We start from the raw sequence: 24,540 nt of genomic DNA, 5'->3' as shown, positions 1-24,540 counted from the left end.
CCAGGAGAAAAACAAGGTTCCTTCCTGAGGGGAGTCCCTCGATACCCTCCCTTCCTACCTACTTTAAATTTCTAACTCCTGTTTGTCACAATCAACATTTGGAATTGATTTCCTAGTGGGCGAATGTTGTTGGATCCATAACCGCAAGGCGGAACTAGGATTTGGATACAAAACTCAAAGTACAGAATGAGACTCAAAGAAACAATTGCAAAAACTTTTTTTATTCCACCCTGCCCCTCTAGCCTCCTCCTGACCATAAAACAGCTTAATCTACTGTGTGCAAGGTCAGACATTCCCGGTTGTGCAACAAGAAAACTAAAGATTCAGCAATACTACAAAACAGAATGCACTCAAATAATTACAATGAGCAGAGTGTCCCAAAAAATACTGGTTTTGACAAATTTTAATTTTTTTCCTTCAAAATTATCAGAATCAGGTATGGTCAACAGAAGGAAAGAAAAAAGGAAGAAGTTAGAAACGATGACTAGAAGATGAAGCAAATCATAATTTTTCTGTATCCAAAAATTAAAATAATAATTTCTTAAAAAAAACTTTATAAAAAAATTCTGGAACTATGAATGTTTAATTCTGGAACTTTGAATAATTTGTTCAGGAACTGTGACTTTTTTGATCTGGAACCATGAATATGTTGATCTGGAAACATGAATAATTTGATCTGAGATGGAATTTAAAGAATTTGAGCCACCGTTTAAATCTGCCAAAAACCGGCTTAAATCTTGAAACATTTGATACAATTTAAACCGCCGCTCAAATTCTTTAAATTGGGCCACTGGATTTATGAGTATTTTAATCTGGAACTATTAATATTTTGGTCAGGAACTGTGAATTTTTTTTATCTGGAACTATTAATATGTTGATCTGGAAACATGAATAATTTTATCTGGATTTATGAATAATTTGATCTGGATTTATGAATATTTTGGTCTGGAACTATGAATATTTTGGTCTGGAACTATGCATATTTTGATCTGGAACTGTACATATTTTGATCTGGAACTATGCATAATTTGATCTGGAACTATGCATATTTTGATCTGGAACTATGCTTATTTTGATCTGGAACTATGAATATTTTGATCTGGAACTATGAATATTTTGATCTGGAACTATGAATATTTTGATCTGGAACTATGAATATTTTGATATGGAACTATGCATATTTTGATCTGGAACTATGAATATTTTGATATGGAACTATGAATATTTTGATCTGGAACTATGAATATTTTGATCTGGAACTATGAATATTTTGAAGGAGGAATGAGAACATATTTTTCAGATTCTCCCCCTCTCCGTAGTAATTCTTCTACTAAACTAAAACAAAATATTGTTTGAATTGAAATAAAAATATTTTTCATATTTTCTCGATCTGATTTGCAGATTTTATATTAAATATTTTCAGCCGAATGTATGAAAAGAAATTGTTTTCAAATCTGTAATAGTACAACTTATTACATTATTGAGGGATTATCGTCATAGGGTGGGTATAGAAAGGATGAAAACATTAGCCGAGAATACGTTTATTCGACCAAAACTTTTTGCAAAAACATATCTTTAAATATAATAATTTATACTATTCAGTTAAAAATTATTTTCAGATTTTTAAAAAAGAAATGATTGTAAATCTTAAATATTCAGTTTTCACCTCTTAGCATCAAATTTTCTTGATAAAGTCAGATGACGGTCGTCTCCTTTACCATAGCTTTTACTCTTCAACCCGAACCTTAAAGAACATCAAACTATTCTTGATATTATTCAACTATCTATCTATTTATCAATTTCGAGTGTTATCTATAAAATAAAATATTTGTAAAATGTATATATATTTTAATATAAATGGTAAAACAAAAAACTTAAATCATATGTTAAAGCGTCTTTTCTTACATATGAATATATATATATGTTAGCTAAAGCTGGCGAAAAAACGATTTTTTGAGTAACCCGGAGATAACATTTTTTGAAATTCAAATTTGCCTTCCTCAAAATTCAAATTTTTTCTTCTTCAAAATTCTTTTTTTTCAAAATGGTTTTTTTCTTCTAAATCTTCACTTTTATAAAATTCAATTTTTCAAAAATTCCACAGGCAACGCCGAGCATTTCAGCAAGTGACATTTAATTCTAGAAATTAAACTTAAGAACTTACTATATCAATTCTGGAAATGTGTTAAAATCTTCTAAGAATGTTGCAAAATCTTACAATGCGTAGAAAGAACATAATATGATATCCAAATAATAATTTTGATTAATACACTTTCTTCCTATGCATGCTATTAAAGTATTATTTGTAAACTAGCTGAAGTGCCCGGCGTTGCCCGTGGAATTATTAAAAAATCTAATTTAGATTTTTTAGATTCTTAAAGAAAAAATCTAATTTTTTGGACTATGTTGCTCCCCCCACCAAACGCTACTATATCTTCGGTCAGTGTACTGCAAATTACTGCAAAAAGCACCGAAAGCTTAGTTTAGGGTGCATGGGTTCCCTAAAAAATTGTCAGCCAATTCGGTTCAGTCGTTTGGCCAGCTATAGCTAACATATATACATTATACATACATATTTCCATACACAGTACACAAAGACAAATATATAAAACATACGAAGAGGTTTATCACATAAAAAAAAATGAATCCGTTTTCTACGGATTGTCTCCAGAGACGCAACTAGTGGGGGGGCGGCCGGGCGCGCGCTCTCCCCTAGCACCTGAGAGGGGGGGGGCGCCCCCCCTGCAGAATGAAAAGAAAGAAAGAATGGCGAAAATCAGTATCACAGGAATAAGAAAAAAATAGAGTTATTGTAGAAATTTTATTATACTATAGTTAGTTTTAAAAAGAATATTTTTATCTTTCTCAATTCTCAAGGCTAAAGGCTATTGTAAACATTTAATGTAAAAAAAGTTCTGAACTGTATTTTATTTGTGTTGAGTTTATAGAGTACTCGTAGATATCAAACTTTGAATTCTTATGGTAAAATATTCCAAGTTTGAAATATCAAATGTTTACACCACTCGGTGCAAAGATTTAGGGATTAGAATATTTGAGTTTGTGGCAAAAACTCAGTTCCAAATCTAGAGAAAATTCTGAACCTGGCAAATTTCTAACTGATTATCATATTTGATAACTAACAAGATTTATCTTCTTTGACAGAAGTTCTGTAAAATCGAAAATGAATTTAGATTATGAATGTTGGTTAGATCAATCATTAATTCAATAACTTCCAAGAGAAAAGGTAACATTATCTGTCCTTTTTCAATGTAGATGATTGAAATTATTATTTACCTATTTATTTTTATGTTTTTTTTTCCAGAAACTATAAATGATTATTTCTTGCAATTTAATCTGTAATCAAATCAGGTACTTAAAAAATACTCTTTTGCGATTCGCACACATATTCAATGAATTGACTCATATCATTCATTTAACAGCTGTTGGAAGTATAAATTTTGTAAAAACACAAGAACAAAAAATCGATTTGAATTGAACACAGCCAAATCTGCATGCAACAACTTAAAATTTCCTTTTTTTCGACTTCAAACCCTTAAAAAAGCACTTTTCTTTTTTAAAAATTTTCGAAAAGGGGGAAACCCCCCCTAAACCTCCCCCAAACCCTAACAATATACTATATTGCCCCCCCTAGCAAAAGTCCTAGTAGCGCCTCTGATTGTCTCAGATCCTCGTTTTCATTAATGCCAAAAAAGGAGTTTTATTGACTTTCGTAAATGATATATATTATTTTTGAACTATGTTTAATTATCTTACACAACCACAGGGTTACCCACAAAGGATGAAACTGTAAAGACGACCCAAAACTCTAAAAATATGACAATTTTAAGCTTGCTTTTTGGTTTCTGCTCTCAATTAAGTTTTGGATGATTAACTAAAAGATTAAGCAGAAAAATAAGCCCGTTTTGGCCTACGGAACCCTGAATGCAAGGAAATGGACTAAATAAATTCCCTAGAATCGTAACCCTTTATTTTGTATTCAAATTCAAAACAATAATATAAAGTAAGACTAGATTAAGATGGGGAATATATTCCCAATGAATCGTTTCAATCCTTCTTCAACAAATACTTTGATTAAGAAACTTCTTGGTTTTTATATCGCTGGATATTTCTAAGCTATTTAAAAGTTTTGGGAGAAATAATGAGAAATGTATTTTTCCCCCCCCCCCCCGCCCCTCTTTCCCTCTTTAGGAACATCTTTAAGCTGTGAGCTAGCCTTAGCTGTGATTTTAGATTCGAAAATCAAAAAAAATGTGTTTATTAATTCCAGAAATAATCCCTTTAATATTATCAATTATCTAAAAAGATGAAGACTTCTACCTTCTCGCCATATCATGCATAGATTTCCTTTGTTCGTTATCAAATCCTAGAAAACAAATAATCACGGGATTCTGAGACAGAATTTAGATAATTTGAGCTGCGTCGGTGAACTACCTTCTGCCTGTTCAAATTTAAACCAACGATTCAAAGGTAAAGATTAAGGAAGTATTTGAATCGTTGGTTCAAATTTGAACCGGCCGGTAGGCAGTTCAGACAGGTCTAGGCCTGGCTCATATTCTTTAAATTCGGGCTCTGAATAATATAATATTCTTAAAGGGAATGTTTATGTATTTCAAGAGATATCTTTCATTTTTAGTGTGGTAAGTCCGGTTTACAAAGGTCCTCTTTAAACCTTTGTAAGAGATGAACTTTAAAAAATGTCGATTTGCAATTTCAGGTTCTCTGTAAAGTGACATGCAGTTTATAGGGTAGCGTTGCAAATATTTAGGACATGCAACTTTGCAAATCAAAGTGACCCGCCATGCAAAGATGGCAATGTCAGATTCCCAACAGTGTCCTTAAAACTTTGTTTAAGTATAAATTAGAAATCAATAATTATAATTTAGGAAACTGATTATTTTAATTTTGGTTTCTCTACAAAAGAGACTTGCGCATTTCTACTACAGAAGATAAATAAATTATCAGATTTGAAAACTTGTCAAGCCTTGGGCAATGCCATCTTTGCATAGAGGTATACTTTATAAATACGCTCACATACCTACAGTCCCTTTAAAGGTGAAAACATGTTTAATAACTAACACAGAATTTTTTTAAAATCACGTATCAACATCTTATCAATTGTTAAAACCATAGATAAAGATAGATTGCGCATAAAACGACATTTTTCATCTTGAACGATATAAATGAACAGCGATGTTTTAAAAGATATTCCTATTGTATAGATTAACTAGGTCGGTTGTGAACATTGGCTGTTCTTATGTCATTGAGTACTTGTGGTGTACATGAGTTCTGTAGAGAGAAATTTAAGTTAGTTTAGTCCTTCTCATGTCCTTCTTCAGTTCTCGCCAATATGATATATTGCTTAGTGAAATATTGTTGTTCAAATAGTTTCATTCCCCGAGTTATTTTACACTCTATTATGAAATCCATTAAAACACCAAACCACCCCGCTTATCGTTGAAGTAGACTTTGACCCCTAGAAGTATGAGTTCGCGGACTGTACAATTCTTGGAGATTTTGTGTACATAAGCTATTTATGTTTATTTATTTATCTATGGTTAAAACACTTAAATTTTAGTTGTAATACGTCAAGGTTTTATTAAATGTTAAAATTATTTTTCACCGATGTTTTATTTTATTTGATCTTAAATCATACCTGTTGTGAAAACTAGATCGTAGGGACTCCCACTGCTAATATATTCCTATCATAAAGAAAATATAAAAAATGACATTTTCATGTTTAAAAAGAAATATAAAAGTCACGTTGAAGACTATGATGTTTCTTCTTTGTTCTCGTAAAAGAGGGGGGAACCTACTGTTTTGAACCCCCCTTTTCAAATGGGTATAATCCTCTCTTAAAAAATTCAAATATTTGCATTTTTGTAATCTATAATCTATAACCAATAACCATCATTTGTGTGTTAACAACAAAAAAGTTAAAACTACCATGGCTTTAGCAACAAAATTATTAATTTTCTGTTTACCATAAAAACATCAAAGAAATTGAGTCTTTGGCACAAACTCAAATTTTCTAATCTTAATATCTTTGCAACCTAATGATGTAAACCTTTGATATTTAAAACTTAGATTATTTGATCATACTTAATGCTTAGTTTCAAATATCTAAGGTCTACAACATTGGGTTTAGGGTTTCCAGTCGTAATTACGTTACGCGTTATTATGCGTAATTACGTTTACGAAAGAAAGTCTAGTTAAGGCGTAATTACGCGAATTTACGTAATACGAAACAATTCCGTAATAAATAAAATACATATTAATTCTCAGAAATAATTATAGGCTGACAGTATGTACTCAAACCGCCCCCCCCCCTTTCTCCTATTCTTTCCTGCTGACCTACCCCCCTCGTCTTCTATTCATTCATGCTCATCCAACCACCCCCTCTCTCTTCTCATTTCCTCTCGCGCTTCCCCCCCTATGTCAAACATATTTTGACGATTTTATTTCGACATTTTTTCAAACAAGGAAGGTAAACTTGAGAAAGTAGGTTGAAATATTAACAAGTTGTTGAAAATTAAAAATTTTATAGATTATGTATTTTTTGATAAAAAATAAATTGTTCGCCCTTTGTTAAACTTTTTAAAATTACATCAACATAGTATTGGCTGAAATTCTGATTCAACTTGCGTGACATTATTTTCCTTGTAAGTTAGTTCTTTTATTTAAATTAAAAGATAAAACTTCAAAATTTCATAGATGTAATTATTGCAAAATTTCGCAAAATTACCTTGTAGAAATTACGCGAAATTAGGCCGTTATTACGCGAAATTAGGCCGTTATTACGCGTAATTATAGTTTCGCTTATTACGCGTAGTCATTACGAAATTTCGCGAAATTATGTTGTAGAAATTACGCGAAATTACGCCGTAATTACGCGTAATTATAGTTTCGCTTATTACACGTAATCATTACGAAATTTGAAAATATTATAATTTCTTCTATGCAACCCCATCACCTCGTTCACTACATTTTACTGGGTGATCCTGATACCAAAACACCCATCTTTGCAACCAACTAAGGAAATTGTTGGCTACGGGACTGCCCCAAAAGGAGACCGGCACCGTATTATCTAAGACCTCCCAAAAACTGTTTTCTTATAATCAGATCTGTTGCCAGATCACTGAGTTCTAACCTTTAATTAGGAAGATTCAATTAAAATAGTGGACATTCAAAAGAAATGAACTATGATGGCTCTCCTGTGACATTTTAGGAGCCTTGCGTTTAAATTGGGGTCCTAATACACAGATTGGGGTTCTACTACACAAATTGGGGTTCTACTACACAAATTGGGGTTCTACTACACAAATTGGGGCTCTACTACACAAATTGGGGTTCTACTACACAAATAGGGGTCCCTGGAGAATTCCTTATTGATAATCAATCTAATCAAAAATACCTGAATAATTTTTTGTATTTTCTGCTTAAAATGTTTTCCAACTCCAGTAGCTCCTGATACAACGGATATTTAGTTTTTTAAAACCTTTTTGAATTTTTACAAGCGTTAAGTTCTAAAATCAGAAAATATGAAAAGCAAAAACATTTTAAGTATTTAAATATCCTTACCTAATCCCTCTCTCCCAAAAATAGATTTTGCAGTTATAGGTTCACTAATCCCACCTCCATCTCTTCCCAGTCCTCCACCTTCATAATATACATATATAGTTTATATACAGGGTCTTTCAATATACATATAGTTTATATTGGTCCAATCCTTTTCGTTATTTTCATTAATCCAGTGGACAGAATAATTGAGCAGTTGACTACGATACTGTCCAAATTTGCTGATGACACGAAAGCTGGAAGGGTGGTTAATTGTGAAAATGATAGAGATCTACTGCAGAATGCGATAGATATTCTATTGAAATGGTCTGAGGATTGGTTAATGGTTTTTAATGCCAGTAAGTGCAAAGTGATTCATTTTGGGAAAAATAATCCCAAGTATTCATATACCATGGGAGGTTTTGCTCCAGGAGGAACTGTTCTTGAGTCTTCAAAGGAGGAGAAGGATATAGGAGTTATTATCTCAGATTCTCTTAAACCTTCTTCTCAATGTGCAGTTGCAGCTAGAAAGGCTAACCAGGTTCTGGGACAAATGTCAAGATCATTCCATTACAGGGACAGGTTCACTTGGATCAAATTGTACAAGGTGTATGTTCTTTATATACAGGGTCTTTCAATATACATATAGCTAACATATGACCAAACCATGAGTTTATGGATATTTGACTATTTCAGGAGACTAAGGAGTTTATGCTGACTAGACTATGTACACTGCGTTTCAAGTTATTATGCAAGTACGTCTTTTTAAAATTCCGACTCAGAAATTAATTTTTTCAATCTTCATTTTACAAAAAAGTTTTTCTTTAGGTTTTTGAATGTTTGTGCAAATTTGTGTTTACTTGAGTTGTAAACAGTAAACACAAAGTGTGACATTGTACTTTTACAGTGTATCAAATTATCATGCAAGTGGAAACTTGGTTCTTTAAATCACAGAAATAAGAGAAATAAAGGTGATATCTGGAGTGAAGGGTAAAGAACAAAAACTATAGAGGAACTTGCTGCCTGTACAGTGTACATATACATTGAACATTTTGAAGATTTAAAACCGAGATCACTGTACAGTTCATTCTTTTGTAAAGGTTGAAAAAATAGTGCAGAATGTTTCATGAAGATGACTTATCGAAGAAAGCAAAAAAAAATTTCAAAATTTGAAAATCAAGGTCAGCAGAACACCCCAGGCTACCAGTTAAACCCTGTTTAAGATCATTATTTTGAATATTCTGTAAAGAGCGGCGCGTTAAAGATTGCAAAAATCTGTGACAAAAGTGAAACAAATTAGAAATTTGCCACTCCTGAGTCCTGACCAAATGACACAAGTAAAAAAAAGTTTAACAGGCTTCATCATATGATAAGCTAGACTTCTCAAAAGACGTCTTTACAAACTTGTGCTGTGTGATTCTTAATAGCCCAGACGGTTGGGCTAAAGTTTGGGGTTTAAATGGCAATAACCCCCAGGAGCGTAAAATGAGACAAGAGGTGGAAGAGGGGTTCATTATCTAGGCAGGATCATCAGGGAAGAGATCTGTGGACCAATCAAGGTTGAGGATGGTGTCAAGGTTTAGTCCAAGGGTTATAATGAGTTCCTGGAGAACCATTTTATGCTTTGGTAAAGAAATCTGAATTCTGAGGTTCAAAAAAAGCTTGTATTCCAACAAGACAATGTCCCCTGGCATGCATCTAGGGAGAACATGGGTTGGCTTGCTAGTCAAGGATTCAATGACAAAAAAATTAGGGTCAAAAAGGCAAAATGACCCGATTTAAATCCCATAAGGAACTTTTGGGCCATTCTAAAGATGAAAGTTTCTGGTAGGCATAATAGCTTACAAAGAGAGGTGTGGGCTGTTGTATAGAAATCAGAAGCTAGTGATAGACCAGAGCAAATGAAAAATCTAACCAATTCCATGGACAAGAGGCTACTGGAGGTCATCAGGAGGTCAGGAGGCTACGAAGGAATGTGATTTCATATTGAGGATTGAGAAACCTTTTTGTACTTTTTTTCTAGGTTGAAATAAAGTTTTCATAACTAAAACTTTTTATATTTATCGTCTTTTTTTAAAAAAAATTAAGTTTTACATCAAATATAAGCATTTTGAAGTAATCTGCATAATAAAATTTTTTAAAAAAATAAAAGTCAAATTTTTGTAAAAAACTATTTTTCTAAATTTTTTTCCTTTCCCTTTAAACCTTAAAAAACCTATTTGCATAATAACTTGAAACGCAGTGTAGAGTTTATGGATATTTGACTAAACTATGAGAATATAAAGTGTATGGAAATCTGACCAAGCAATTTCTAGCTACCTGACCAACCCATAAGACTAAGAAGTTTATGGCCAACGTTCCCTGTTCCCAGCGCTTCCTTTTTTCCTCCAACTTTGGTATTATCCTAAATTAATTTTGTAAGAGTAAATGTCATAAATTTTTCCTAGCGTGGTATGAGAGAAATTAATTCTGCAAATTTTAAACCAACCCACTGCTCTTAAATTCAACAGGAGGTAAAAAAAATCTTAGGTCATGCTAATTGTTACATTATTCAATTAATTTGTGTAGAAGTTATTAATAATTTGGCTTGTCTGTCTGTCTATTTGTCTGTCTGTTTGTTTTTATCGAATAAACGTCAAAACGGCTGAACCGATCGGGTCCAAATTTTTTGTGGGACATCACGTGACCACAGGAAAGGTTTATGAATGATAAAAATTTTAAAAATGTGTTTTAAAGGTTTTCAATTTTGTAAAAAAATTTAAATACTTGAAAATTCACGAATTTCTTTTTGAAAATCCGCAAAAATTTTTTCTTCTCTGTTTTAAAATGTAAACAAAAAGAACATGTTCACAATTTAAATAGAAGATGCCTAGTAATTTTATACTTTAGCTTAAAGAGGCTAAATGTGTTCTATCTATTTATAGACTGGATTATCCCAGAAACAAGGAAAACAATGATATCTTTCACATGATTGGTCAGATAAAGGTCTGAAGAGTACCGTAGTGAATCGAATATACCCCTCTCTTATTAGGAGGGTTTCTTAAAACAACAGTTTCTTTAACTTTAACTTGATGATTAGCGCGACATAGTTGAACTGCTTAGACGTAGTTCAACCACTTCTCTTCAGCTTTAATTAGTGCAAAAGAGAAGTGGCGGAATTTCCGATTCTTCTTGCTCTTTATTAAACCTGGTTTATGGTGGACAGTATAGATATAAAGGATTCCGGGCGCTTCGTTACCAAACTACAACTTAAGAAAAGGACCAACCTCTACATCTATGAGATCAACCTGTGTTCCGTCTGACAAATATTTACTTTTTATCCTAAAGTAAAATTTAATTAATATAAAAAAAAATAATTATCATTTTAGGACAACCTGAAAAAACGGCCATTTTTGGTTCGATGGAGTAAAGTTTTTATTTTGTCTACGTCCACACTAGCTTTCCTTAACTTGACATTGTAATCAACGTGGAACAAATTTCTTTTGAAACTTGCAAACTAATATTAAAAACACCATTAATATCAACAAACAATTCAATGAACATGCATTGTCAAACGTTAAAAACACTTTTTAAACTGGTTTAAGCCGGAAAAGATAAAACATTATGAAGGGAAAAAACATACATTTTAAATGGAGGTAAAGTTTTTAATTTCAATTTCACAATTTAAATATTTAATTATTTAAAAATAAACGCAACAATTTAATAAAGTACTTACTCCACAGTGTAACAATTTTCTGATAGAATTTCCACTGCTCTCTTAGTGGCAGCGTCCCTTGCTTCAGACCTACATTAAACAAATCTTTAGAACTCAACTCAATACATTTTCTACGCATATTTTCATCAAAATTTTACTGGTTTTCCTTAAGAACAAAATGAAAAAACTGTTATTAAAAACGGAAATTCTGTTAACTAACTGAAAACTCCATTATTAAAAACAGAAAATTCTGTGAAGTAATTGAAAACCCTTATTAAAAACAGAAATTCTGTTAACTAACTGAAAACCCCATTATTAAAAACAGAAAATTCTGTGAAGTAATTGAAAACCCATATTAAAAACAGAAAATTCGGTTAAATAACTGAAAAAACCGTTATTAAAAACAGAAAATTCTTTGAAGTAATTGAAAACCCATATTAAAAACAGAAAATTCGGTTAAATAACTGAAAAAACCATTATTAAAAACAGAAAATTCTTTGAAGTAATTGAAAACCCTTAGTAACAAACAGAAAATTCTGTTAAGTAACTGAAAAAATCGTTATTAAAAACAGAATGTAATAACAAAGGCAGGGATCATTAAAAAAATTTGAACACCAAATCAAAATATGTATTTTCAGAATATAAAAACAAGAATCTTCCCTTAGATAGAAGTTGGGCCGGCTAAATTTCCATTAACAATCGAAAGGTTTTGAAAAACATTTGAAGTAACATAACATGTGAGTAAGGAAGACTGAGTTCCAATTCTATTATTTGTTTTCAACAAGAACATGTTACAAATGTCTCTGACATGTTCTGCATTATCAAAATAATTAGGGTTACTTTCAACCCGGTAAACATGACAGTAGAATCTGGAGTTTGGAATATTGCACAACCAGTAATAAAAATACAACATTCTTTAATATCTTGGACAAACAATTGGAAAAATATATTATAAAAAAATCTTTTAAGTTGACAGAGTGTTTGATTAATAACTTAAGGTTTGAATATCTATTCAAAGGGAAAATTAGCAGAAATTATTTTATTTATAAAACCTTTCACTTCATCTTAAACTTTATCTGTTGCGTCTATAAGGAGAAAATTGTTAAAGGCGTCTCATACCAAATAACCTAGCGCCCATACAAATTCAGAAAATTGGAACATACAACTTAGACCATGAAAAATCCATTTAATTTCAAACAAATCATTCAGATGGTACAACCTATAGTCATCGATTATCTTTCGCCACATTTGTATATAGTTTACATTTTATAATATTTAATTTTTTTAGAAAACGTTTTAACTGATTTTGAAAAATGTGAGTGGTCCGCGGCATTCTTAGATAGTTGCGCAAGCCGCAAGAGAAATAATCAAATTCAAAACAAATTAATTAAAAAATATTATAAAATATAAACTATATACAAATGTGGCGAAAGAAAATCGATGACTATAGGTTGTAATATCTGAAGGATTTGTTGAAATTAAATTCATTTTCTTACGGTCTAAGTCATATGTTGCAATTTTCTCAATTTGTATGGCTGCTAAGTTATTCGGTATGAGACGTCTTTAACAATTTTCTCCTTAGAGACGCAACAGATAGAAGTAAGATTAGTAGCGATGAAAAGCGCTTTTATATCGAATTAAGCCTATACCCCCTTCGAGCCTCTTAAGATGTAAAACTTTGATTTCTCTTGCTCAGATAAATGAATAAAGGGTACTGTTGTAAATCGATTATGCCACTCTTCAAATAGGGTCAAACCAAATTACATCTACAGTCTTTTTCAGCATTTACAAACAAATTTAAAGAGTTCGAGAGAAATTTTCCTTCCCCCATCAAAAAAATTTTACTCCTATTTTTTTCTTCAAAACTTAGAAAGGATTTTCCTCACCATCAACATTATTTCTTATATTATTTAGTCAAGAAAAATCAGGTTTAAACCATTTCTAACAATCAAATCTTACTAGATTTTACACCGAACAGTTGAAAAAAATAAAAGCCTTTTCCAGATATGAAAAAGAAAGAAATTAAAAGAAAAGAAAAGGTGAGTATCTGATTTATCATCTTGTCAAAAATTTATAACAAAGAAAGGAATTTCGAGTTTGTGAATCTATTCAATAATTTTTTAGATCTTATGTTCAAACCTGGAGTTAATAGTTGTTAATAAAACAAAAAAACATAAAAACATGCATGGCCTGAGGTTGAAATAAGTTTTATAGAATGATCCCTCCAAGGTCAGAGTTCACTTGCTGCTTAAAGGGACTGTATGCAAAATTTCACGTGACTCTTCATATCCTATTTACAATTGACCGATGAAACCATAAAATGAAAAAAAAAGTGGAAGATACCATAGTTTTTTTTGACTCAAAAAGGGGTGTTTTCTGGAGTTTCTCCTTTGCTGTAAGAAATATGCAATTGTTACTTTTGCAGAGAAATCACAAACAAAAATAAGCAGATTAAATGAACAACTCAGAATTCATACTTGATCAGACAAAGCTTTTAAGGGTACCATTGTAAATCGGACATTGCCATCTTAGCATTGAGTGTCACTTGAAATTACGATTCCAAGTTAGATTCCTCCCTTTAAGTTAGAGCTTTAACTTGATAAATATTTAGTTCAGATCTCAAAACCGAAGGGATGTTAGACTATTCTTACTTCGCGCTGTCGTATTTATTGGTAGCTCAATTTTAGCAGCTGTTCTTGGGTCTCTCAGTATCAATGTTAGTAAAAGACAAGTATTTTTATTTTTAAAAAGTTATGGAAACTCTGTAAAATGTCTAAATATTAAGGCATTCTTAGCAGAGCCTGGATACAACTCACAGTCTAGGACAATTGCTATGAGATATAATGGAACTGGACCAACATTAACCTTCAAGTTCTGTGATGAAGCCCCTTGGAATTTCAATAAGGTACATCTTAAAAATCAACTTCAAAATGTTTTAAACCATTTATCAGAATTAGTTCACTATAAATTCACTTGTTTGCAAACTTTCTAAGTTCATGCTATAAATAAGTTGCCTTGACATTTTTCTTTTGATTCACTAATATTAAAATTTAAGCCAAATATTTTGTAGGCAAAACAAAATGGAATATCACCAGAGCTCCTTTCGTACATGACATATGTTTTACAACCTTTTGAAGACTACTTAGCAAAATTGCCTGAAGAACTGAACAACTTACTGAAAGCTGAATACGATCAGCTCCTGGCTGAAGTTAATTATGATTTGCCTAAACTATTTGATTTGGTTACAAATGTTTGCGAGGATTATTTCGACCCAACATTATTAGGTGCATTAATAAAAAAACAATAAAATTAAACTCATTATTATTGCTTGCTTACGTTTTGAACTTCCTATTATTGAAAGGTACTGCTAATGGCATAAACTGCAGTGAGACCTTTACAGAGCCACACTATGGTATTGGAGGAAAATGTTTTCCTACCACTTCAAACTCATTTCCTGGAATCGGGAATGCATTTTTAGATCTTCGTCTGCCAAAATCCAGATATCAACCAATCAATGCCAGGTAAAGTTGAGCATATGAGAAATTCAAAAGATTTTTGTTCTTCTAAAAAGCTCTTCAATAAGAGAAAAGTTTTCAATCTTACGTGTAATTTACTTTAGTTTAACAGGATCACCGGTGTTTGTTTGTCATTCTCATCAAAATAATTTCCCCCAGTTTTATTAGGAACTTTTTTCAACACAAAATCAGGATTTCATTGTAACTGAATTGATTTTGTGACATTTTTGAAAAATCTCCCCCAAAAATCATCCTTCTCTTCTTTTCTTGCCTGATAACTCATAAAAATATAAACCCTGATGATTTTATTAGTTTTCTTAATTCTAGCATTGCTGGAGAAGGAGCAGTCATGTACCATGGAGCTTTTATTCATATTAATGATGCAAGCAACAACCTTTATGTATTGAACTATGAAGATCTAACTGAGTTATCTCTAAGCTTCTATAGCACAATAATGATTGAAAAAACATCTACTGACAGGTACAAGGTGTACATATAACTGTATGCTATATATATTATAAACCAGAATTGTTACATTACTTGAGAAAAGTTTGAAACATTTGATAAAATTAAGAATTGTTATAAAACTAAGGTCCTTAGCAAACTGTGCAATTGGAGCAAACTGTGTAACACAGATGATGTCACATTTATTCCTTTCAAAAATTTTAAATGTGAATATTCATATCCTGCCAATTCTAGAAAGTAAATGTTAATATTACTTAAATATAAAACAGCTTGGGAACAAAGTGTTCACTGTTCAAAAAGTAAAAGCATTTCTGTTGAAAAATGAGGAAAAGTCTGTTGTCATTGATAAGTCAAGGTACTGTTCTGTTGTGAATATGGGATTCTTTAAATGGAAGGTCACTTGAAATTACATGTACAGTCCTTTTCAAAGGAAGAATGTTAAAATTGTGATAATAACAGTAATTTATGTTGGTTAGGACAGACCAGCACAGAGTTATTGATACCAAGCAATGTGAACCTAGTTCCAATCAAAGATTTGAAGATTGTCTCAGGTCAAGTTTAATTTTCTTTTGGGCGTAAAAATTGTTCAAAAATATGCAAGATGTAAACTCAAAAATTATTAAGCTTTACAGATGAGTATCTTGTGATGTATTTTTTCAATAAAACCAATTTTAAGTTTTAAATTCTAATGCAACTTTAAATAAACTTCAGAGTGGATATTCAAAAATATATGGTTGACACATACAACTGCTCTTCTCTGCTTTATGGTGAACCTCTGCCAGGTTCAAGATACTGCAACACTGAAGACAGTTCCATGATGCCAGAAAGCTTTTGGCATTTAAAATCATCTGTGTAAGAATATCTTATTCTTTATCTCAATAACAGATGGTAACTCAGGTGTCTAAAGATTGCTCAATGAGGGAGGGTTGGTGGTGTCCCAAAAGACATTTAGGTGGTGGCTATTACAAATTGAGGTAGTTTGCACTCTCCCCATTGCTTAACTTTAATATTTTTCAACATTTTTGAATCCAGTTTTAAATATTTGTTATTTATGCTTTCAGCATTTTCACTAGAAGTGTGATTTTTAAAGCTTCAGTTGAATATTTTGAAAGTTATTTCTTTTTGCAAGCTCTTACAATCTTGCTCTATTAAACATTGGCAATATTGAGGAAAAAAGTTTCATAGTGTTACTTCTGGCTTTAACTTGCAACAAATATTTTCTTTGAAGATTATAGATACAAGTAAATTTAATGTTAAGTTAAGGTTTGGCTGGAATATGTTAAGATTTCTCCAGATTTGTAATTCTATAGTACACAAGAGGGGGGGTTGCGTGTGTGTGTGTGAAAGAATAAGGATAGAAACGTCACTACAGCCCATTCAATGTTAAATATCATGTTTTATGAAATCATTTATTGGGTTCACTCTTTAAAAACTTTCCTTCAAGTAAATTAAGCATACAAGGTAACCATTTCCATATTTTAGAACAATCAAATCAAAGTGTATGCTTGATTGTGTATCAAATCAGTATAAGTTAGAGATAAAAAAGAATGGAATTAACATTGATGATGATGCTGATCATGATGTTGCTATAGCGTATTTGGCATACAAGACACTAACAGAGATTCAAACTACCCTGGCTGGGAAGGTACCATTAATTTTTTATTAATTTTTAAACACCGTACAAATTAAAATGATTAAGAGTGAATAAAACAATTGGGGATTTCACGTGAGGGCGCTTAATTCTTCAATTTCTTTCTACTCCAAAATTCTGAATTTTAATAATTTTCTTGGGAGAAAATCATTGAAATTTATCTTCTATATATTAGAGAGGCAACATGACACCATTTTCATTTTCATAATTTCTTTTGTACAATGTCCCTCTGTTTAGTCCTTGGTTGACCTTATAGCTGCTGGAGGAGGAATTCTGGGACTTTGTTTTGGAGCTTCAATTCTATCAATTGTTGAACTGATTATTTTCTTCTCTAAAAAATGTTTAGGACATTTTAAATAAACTACCCTAGCCTAATATAATTGAAAAAATATGAAAATGTATTATTTATCTTTAAATTTTGATTTCTGGTTGGTAATATTGATGACTAATTGTAAAGAAATAACACTTGTAATTATCAATAAATGTTAATGTATTATGAAGAGCTTAGAGGTTTCATGGAGTTTTACTTCATAAATTCAGAGGTTGATAGGGTCCTTTAATACGAGAATTGGGACTTTTAGTTTAAATTCAACTTTCCTATTACATCAAGAGCTCAGAGGTTACATACGAAGAAGGTATATTTGATAATAATACAACTAGTTGTATCTATGTAATTTATTTAGTTTGTGATGTAAATATTGGTGTAATTTGTATACATTCCTTTGAAGAAATGTGAATATCTACATGAACAACAGTTTTTGTAGGCTGTTCAACATGTTTGCTGTACAAGAAAAAAAATATTTCAAAATATACTTTTTACACTCAATTTTTACAGCTAATCTGTATTTACCAAAAATTAAAAAGATCAATAGCAGCTTGAAAGTTGTCCACTCTCATATGTTTCTTGGCACACCCTGCATGTATTTTTCTCATTTTATCATAACATAAGTGCTCGTTTCCACACAAAAAGCAACATGTCACCTGATTTAATTTCAAACTAAATGTGAAATTATAAATCAAATTATTTGCACTAATATTGTGATCGTCATTAAAAAAATGTTGTCCTTATTTGGTTCGCCACACATAAAATGTATACATTTAATTAGAATCAAAAATTGTGTGGTTTTTTCAAATGTTTAAAAGGCAAGAAAATATCATTGTATTTTATATTATGATCAAAATATCAAACCAATTTATACTTCTCCTAATTTTTACTACTTTAAATTGGAGACCTAGGTAAGTTTTTCAATAAATTGCATTTACATTAAGGTATAATAAAACATTTTTGATAACAGCAAAGCTAATGTTACGCATACTTTGGCCCTAAAAATACTACTTGTCATATTTTTAAAATGGAGGACATCCAGCACAAATAGTTAACATTTTTAAACCTTTGGTTTAATTGACAAAATTAATTTCTTTAATTAATTTCTCTAATTTGTTTACCTATCAACAGATTTTCACGATTTCAAAAAATTTGAAAATATTTGATCTTTTGAATTCATACCCATGTTGATGTATTTTGAGAAAAAAAATATTTCACTTGCATAAGTGAATTATTTAACCTTACATAACATAAAAACTGGTTGTATTAGGTTCTTCATTATCACAAGTATTGGGGTTTACTGGTTGTATCGGTTCTTCATTATTACAAGTATTGGGGTTTACATTGTTAAAAATATTGGGATTACTACAATAGATTGTAAATATTCCAGTGGGATAAACAGTTTGGTAAGTTGAACATTAACAACTAATATTATATTTATATATATGAATATAACTATATCTGTTTTGAGAGTGCCCAATGAGCATGAAATAAAAATTGTATTAAAAAATGCAAATGGAGCCAGTGATTACTTCTATTTGTTATGGGTTCAATATTTTCACAATTGTTTAATATATGTCCAAAAACTTGATTTTTTTTAGTTTTTTTGTCTCTAATTTTTTACATAATCAACAGATTTTCATAATTTCAAAATTTCTGAATTCAAAAATGTTCGATTTTTTTGAATTAATATTTGATACCCATATAGAAGTATTTTGAGAATTAAATATTTCACTTGCATTGGTGAATTATTTAACCTTCCATTTCATAAAAGCCAGTTTCTGGTCAACAACTTCAATTTAAAAAAAAGTCTTCACTAAATTTTGTTTTAATATTCAAAACTAATCTTATATGCACATAAAAGGGAATGGAATGGTAAATATTGATCATCCTTAGTCTATTATGTAAATATCCCCTTGGATGAATTAGCCCATAAATTTTGATTTTTTATTGAAAAAAAAAATTGTATTTTCTAAAATTACTTTTTTATTTCTAGCCTGTTCTTGCTGAGTGCTGGTCCCAAAAATTGTAGTCTTAATCATCCTAACTTAAGATATCAAAAATGTTCACTGTAAATAGTACATTTTTAAACCTTAAAGAGATATATAAATATTACTAGAGCTATAGTAAAGGTACACTAAACAGTTGAAAAAAATAAAGATTTTTCCAGAGATGAAAAAGAAAGAAATTAATAGAAAAGATAAGGTGAGTATTAGATTCATCCTCTAGTCAAATAATAGTTATTAATAAAAAAAAACATGCATTGCCTTGGTTAAAATAGTATTAATCAATCAATTTAATAGACTGATCTATCCAGTAATGTTAAAAGCAAGGTCAGGGTTCACCTGTTTATAGGGTTTTCGAGAAACAGTAGATTCTCTTGCCTAACAGTTTTGCATTTTACATGAGATGACTTTATTGCACCAAATTTTGCATCATTTTCGCATCAATATGAAGCCAGTTTTGCACAAAATTGCGCATTCATTCAAAATAAAAAAATTTTCTTTTGAACAAACTTGTGCATGAATACAGAATTTTGCGCATGCATACAAAGTCAACAATTTTGCTCAAAATTCCATAATTAAATGTAATTTTTGTATAATATTGCCCATGAATAGGATATTAAGCAATATTTGTTGCATGACATATGATAAAGTGCACTAATATGAAAGATTTAAATATAGGACAGTAGGATGTGAATTAGGTACATCTTTAAGATAGGGATACATTTCTCTTGTTTGTCTTCTGTTACCCATTTCTGTCAGCTCAACCAAATTTTTTTAATTTTTGAGCAAGAAACCCTTTGAGTTATCAATTAGTGTGTAATGGCTGGTAATAAGCATTGGTCCATTGACCTAAAAACTTAGACGTGGGGCTCTCCAGGGGCACAGGTGGGTAAGCGTCTCTGATTGGTTTAACTCTGGATTCATTCATTTCCTGGAATTGTTTCTCAAAATTTAATTTAATAGGTCAAAATAACGAAATAGCTTGAAATAACAAAAGAGCAGAAAATAATGAAATACACAAAAACCAAGATTTTGCTCAGAATTTGTACAAAATAGCTTTAGCACATCAATGCAAAATTATATCCAAATTTATTGCAATTTTTAGTCAAACATAAGAAAATCTTTGCAAAATTATTGCACATTTTTAATGCACATAATTTCTATTGGAAATCCTATTAAAAGGACTGAAAGGGTAATTTCAAGTAATTCTTCATGAAAAGATGGCAATGCCTGATTTACTATGGTACCCATGAACCCATAACAAGAAAATAAAAATGTGGAAGTTACCCTAGTTTTTCTGACTCTAAAAGTTTTCATTTATGTGAGTTTCTCCATTGCTACATAAATGTGCAAGTCACTTTCACAGATAACCCACAATTGAAAATAAACAGTATAAAGGAACAAAAACATTATACCTAATTCTTACTTGATCAGACAAAGCTTTCAAGGGTACCATAGTAAATCAGACATTGCCATCTTAGCATTGAGGGTCACTTTAAATTACACTTACAAGTTACAGTGTCCCTTAAAGTTAGAGTTTTAATTTGATAAAAATGCTTCAATTTTTAGTTCAGATCTCAAAACCAAAGGGATATTGGACTATTCTTACTTCGCGCTGTGGTATTTATAGGTAGCTCAATTCTAGCAGCTATTCTTGGGTCTCTCAGTATCAATGTTAGTAAAAGACAAGTATTTTAGTTTTTAAAAAGTTATGGAAACTCTAAAAAATGTCTAAATATTAAGGCATTCTTAGAAGAGCCTGGATACAATTCACAATCTAGGACAATTGCTATGAGATATAAAGGAACTGGACCAACATTAACCTTTAAGTTCTGTGATGAGGCCCCTTGGAATTTTACAAAAGTATAGTTTTTTTTAACAACTGTAGTACTTGATCTATACAGAAACACTTAAATGATCTTAAAATTTTACTTTTTTTGGCAGATGAAGATTCAATCGATCAACTTAAGCTTACTTGATAAGTCACAATTCAGTCCAAAATTCATGTTTTATAGGTTTAAAAATAACCTTTAAATGTTTCCACATCTTTTATTTTTGCTAGCCAAATTAATCCTTACAAAACTTACCAATTAAAGTAAGTTAATATCTTTTAGGCAAAACAAAATGGAATATCACCAGAACTTCTTTCTTACATAACATACATTTTACAACCTTATGATGATTTTATGGAAAATTTGCCTGAAGAACTGAAAACCCAGCTGAAGACTGATTATTATGAAAAACTTGCTGAACTGGATTATGACTTGACTAAACTATTAGATGCAGTCACTACTATTTGCGATGATTATTTTAGCCCAACATGGGGAGGTAAAATCATTTCAAAAACTTAAAACTTGGTTCCCTAAAGGGTGTTTGTTCCATTAACTGTTTATGTTTGTTTGTTGAAGAACCAGAAAATAATTATATTTTGTTGCTTATTAAAATATTCTGTTAATTTTCAAAAATTTCATTAATAAACCATTTTTCCAGTTTTTGTTCTTAATTTTTAAATATCCCGGAACTTTCATGTTCTATTTCTTTCAAGGAAGTGATGGCATAAATTGCAGTAAGACCTTTACTGAGCCCCACTATGGTATTGGTGGAAAATGTTTTCCTACAACTGCAAACTCATTTTCTGCAATTTGGGATGTGTTTTTTAAAATTAAGGTGCCAAAGTCCAGATATCAATCTATCAATGCCAGGTGAAAAGTAGATTTTAATTTCATGGCTTTCCTCTTTATACCTCATATATTTTTTAGCATTGCTGCAGAAGGGGCAGTTATGTACAATGGAATTTTAATTCATGTGTTTGATTCAAACAACAATCATAATGTGTTGAACTATGAAGATCTAGTTGAATTGTCATTAAGTTATTATAGTATAGCAATGATAGAGAAAAAATCCATTGACAGGTAGGTCCATTTATTAAATTTATAACAACTTGTATGATTTATAGATAATTTTTTAAAATTTTGATCAGGACACACCAGCATCGTGTGATCGACACAATACAATGTGATCCAAGCTCCACCCAAAGATTTGAGGATTGTCTTAGGAAAACAAGATATTTACTGTAAAAGCATAAGTAGTTTAGGGATAATTTTTTTTCGATTGATGTTTTGAAAATTTCTAGGGTGTTAATAATATTTTTTGATTTTGGGGGGTGGTCTTACATTATTTGTGGCAGGAGTAATTTAAGGTAATCCAACTATTATGAAATTCTAAACATGACAATGAGGTGAAAGACATTTAAATCAGTTATATACCTATAAATCAACATGTGTCTGAGACATTCATAGAACTTTCAACCAGCAAGGTTATTCAAAATTAACCAGAACAAAATCAGAAGTATAAACTAGAAGATCCAGTAAACTTGGTATTAAATCCCCTAAAGACCCAATAGATAAATTTTCAAACACCTGCCTTCATGCACCTATCAAAATATGTTCCATAAAATTCAGAGTGGATATCCAAAAATATATGGTTGAAACATACAACTGCTCTTCTCTGCTATATGGTGAACCTCTGTCAGGCTCAAGATACTGCGACCCTGAAGACAGTTCCATGATGCCAGAAAGCTTTTGGCATTTAAAATCATTTGTGTAAGATCATCCTATTTAAATAATGAATAATTCAACAAGTTCTAAGATAAATGTTCTTCATATTTGTTGTTTAATTAGAAAAACTTTTTTCATCCAGAGTATTATTTAAATAAGTTAAAAATCTATACCCAAGCAAAAAAGCAATTGTGCCAACAATTTGTGTGGCCATTCCACTTCATGAAATTTTTAAGAGTTATTCTCTAGATGTTTGTTTTCTTGAAGGAATAGAAAAATACAAAACTATTAAGGATTTATAACCTGATGCTACCATTTTAAAACAAACATTGAATTTAAATTTCAGAAAAACCACTTCTAATTGTATGCTGGATTGTGTGACAAACACTTACAAGCTGGAGGTGCAGAAGACTGGAATTTCTGTGGATGATGATCTTGATCATCATGTTGCTATGGCATATTTAGCATACAAGACACTAACAGAGACTCAAACAGCCCTTGAAGGAAAGGTTAGTGCCTTATATCTACTTTTTTTATCAATTAAGAACAAATCAGGGCTTTGAACTAATAGATCCCTTGCTTTCCAGATAAAACAAACTGGCGTCTAAATTTGTTCACTTTTAGCTCGAGTACATCTTCTGTGACACAAATAGAACATGGATGAGTGTAATTCCGTGTCATAATATTCCATTAATTGTACTTTTTCTACTTCCCTAGTTCAAATTGATCTCAGCAGAACTGAGAGCCGTAGCTACTTTAACTACCTCTGTCTTGTTTACTAATTAAACTTTATCTATCTGCATCCAATAAACACCAGATCGGCTAATCCAATAAGGCCAAAATTGTTTGTGGCAACCTAAATGACCCTAGGGAAGATTTATAAATGCTTAAATAATTTTGCCTGGAAAAAATATCGATTTTCTTTATTTAGAAATTTCTTACAATGTTTACAAAAAAAATCCGCAAAGTTTTGAGTTTTACAATAACTAAGAAAAATTATCCTCTTGAAAAATTTAAATGCAAACAATTGTTGCTAGAATAGCAGTGCTAAGTACCATGAAAGTCTAGTAATTAAAAAGATTGTTATTAAGTAGGAAAATAAATACAATACGTATTTGTATCATTAAGAGTATTCATTTTATAAGAAAAATGTCTGTTAAGTCTTTGGTTGATGTTGTGGCAGCTGTAGGCGGAATACTTAGTCTTTGTTTTGGAGCTTCTATTGTTTCCATTGTTGAGCTAATTATTCTCTTCTCAGCAAAATGTTGGAGATATTTTGATTAATACAAAATATGAAGAAAACAGAATAATAAATATTTTACAAAACATCAGTATTTCATTTTTTTAATACAAAATCTTTTCTTCATCATCGTGATTTTTAAGCTTTCGATATTATCATTAAAGAATACTACATTGTGTAAATATGATATATTACATGAAAGCAAAACTTATGCATTTGAAATCTAATAAGAAAAAAGAGTCACTGTGAACAATTGAAAAATTACTTTTTTCAGAAATTCTAATTTCTCAGACAACTTTTGTAGGATGCTGAAACTATATCTTGGGCTTGCAATTGCACTTTTATTTTAAACATCATTACTTTTCTTATTTTACATGTTTTAAAATTTGAAGGGGGGGGGGGGGGTGAGGGGCTGACTCTTACCTACTGTCTCCAAACTCTGAGCACACTTCATAATTGTTAATGCTGACGTAGCACTCCTGAACAGTAGAGTTTAGAACACAAAGTTTTCC

At 31.0% G+C, this 24,540-nt stretch overlaps 2 protein-coding genes across 4 annotated transcripts in view; one reads left to right on the top strand and one right to left on the bottom strand.

Annotated features, from left to right (window-relative positions):
- Positions 1 to 594: 594 nt before the first annotated feature.
- Positions 595 to 24,540, bottom strand: part of LOC111703196 (negative elongation factor E) — a 43,763-nt gene continuing 19,817 nt past the window's right edge. The window contains exons 11-22 of one of the 3 annotated variants that reach the window (XM_023475072.1): positions 24,452 to 24,507; positions 11,291 to 11,359; positions 10,950 to 11,018; positions 10,842 to 10,896; positions 9,895 to 9,979; positions 7,600 to 7,677; positions 7,433 to 7,485; positions 5,675 to 5,720; positions 4,339 to 4,384; positions 1,667 to 1,744; positions 792 to 1,335; positions 595 to 676 (exon numbers count right to left, since the gene is read on the bottom strand). In XM_023475072.1, the coding sequence (XP_023330840.1) occupies positions 1,260 to 1,335; positions 1,667 to 1,744; positions 4,339 to 4,384; positions 5,675 to 5,720; positions 7,433 to 7,485; positions 7,600 to 7,677; positions 9,895 to 9,979; positions 10,842 to 10,896; positions 10,950 to 11,018; positions 11,291 to 11,359; positions 24,452 to 24,507 (711 nt within the window). In that variant the 3' untranslated portion in view covers positions 595 to 676; positions 792 to 1,259. Of the gene's footprint in view, positions 1,336 to 1,666; positions 1,745 to 4,338; positions 4,385 to 5,674; positions 5,721 to 7,432; positions 7,486 to 7,599; positions 7,678 to 9,894; positions 9,980 to 10,841; positions 10,897 to 10,949; positions 11,019 to 11,290; positions 11,360 to 24,451; positions 24,508 to 24,540 lie in introns of all 3 variants that reach the window. The other 2 variants (XM_023475074.1, XM_023475075.1) reach the window with 2 other exon arrangements.
- On the top strand, positions 12,927 to 17,396 carry LOC111703197 (uncharacterized). Its single transcript, XM_023475078.1, has 9 exons — positions 12,927 to 13,985; positions 14,055 to 14,174; positions 14,340 to 14,553; positions 14,631 to 14,790; positions 15,112 to 15,264; positions 15,726 to 15,800; positions 15,961 to 16,101; positions 16,732 to 16,894; positions 17,138 to 17,396. Exons 2-9 carry the CDS (start codon positions 14,103 to 14,105, stop codon positions 17,258 to 17,260), a joined length of 1,101 nt encoding a protein of 366 aa, XP_023330846.1. The 5' UTR covers positions 12,927 to 13,985; positions 14,055 to 14,102; the 3' UTR covers positions 17,261 to 17,396.

This window comes from Eurytemora carolleeae, unplaced genomic scaffold (assembly GCF_000591075.1).
Source record: "Eurytemora carolleeae unplaced genomic scaffold, Eaff_2.0 scaffold404, whole genome shotgun sequence".
Classification (NCBI taxonomy): Eukaryota; Metazoa; Arthropoda; class Copepoda; order Calanoida; family Temoridae; genus Eurytemora; species Eurytemora carolleeae.
This window is presented reverse-complemented; position numbering and strand designations above follow the sequence as displayed.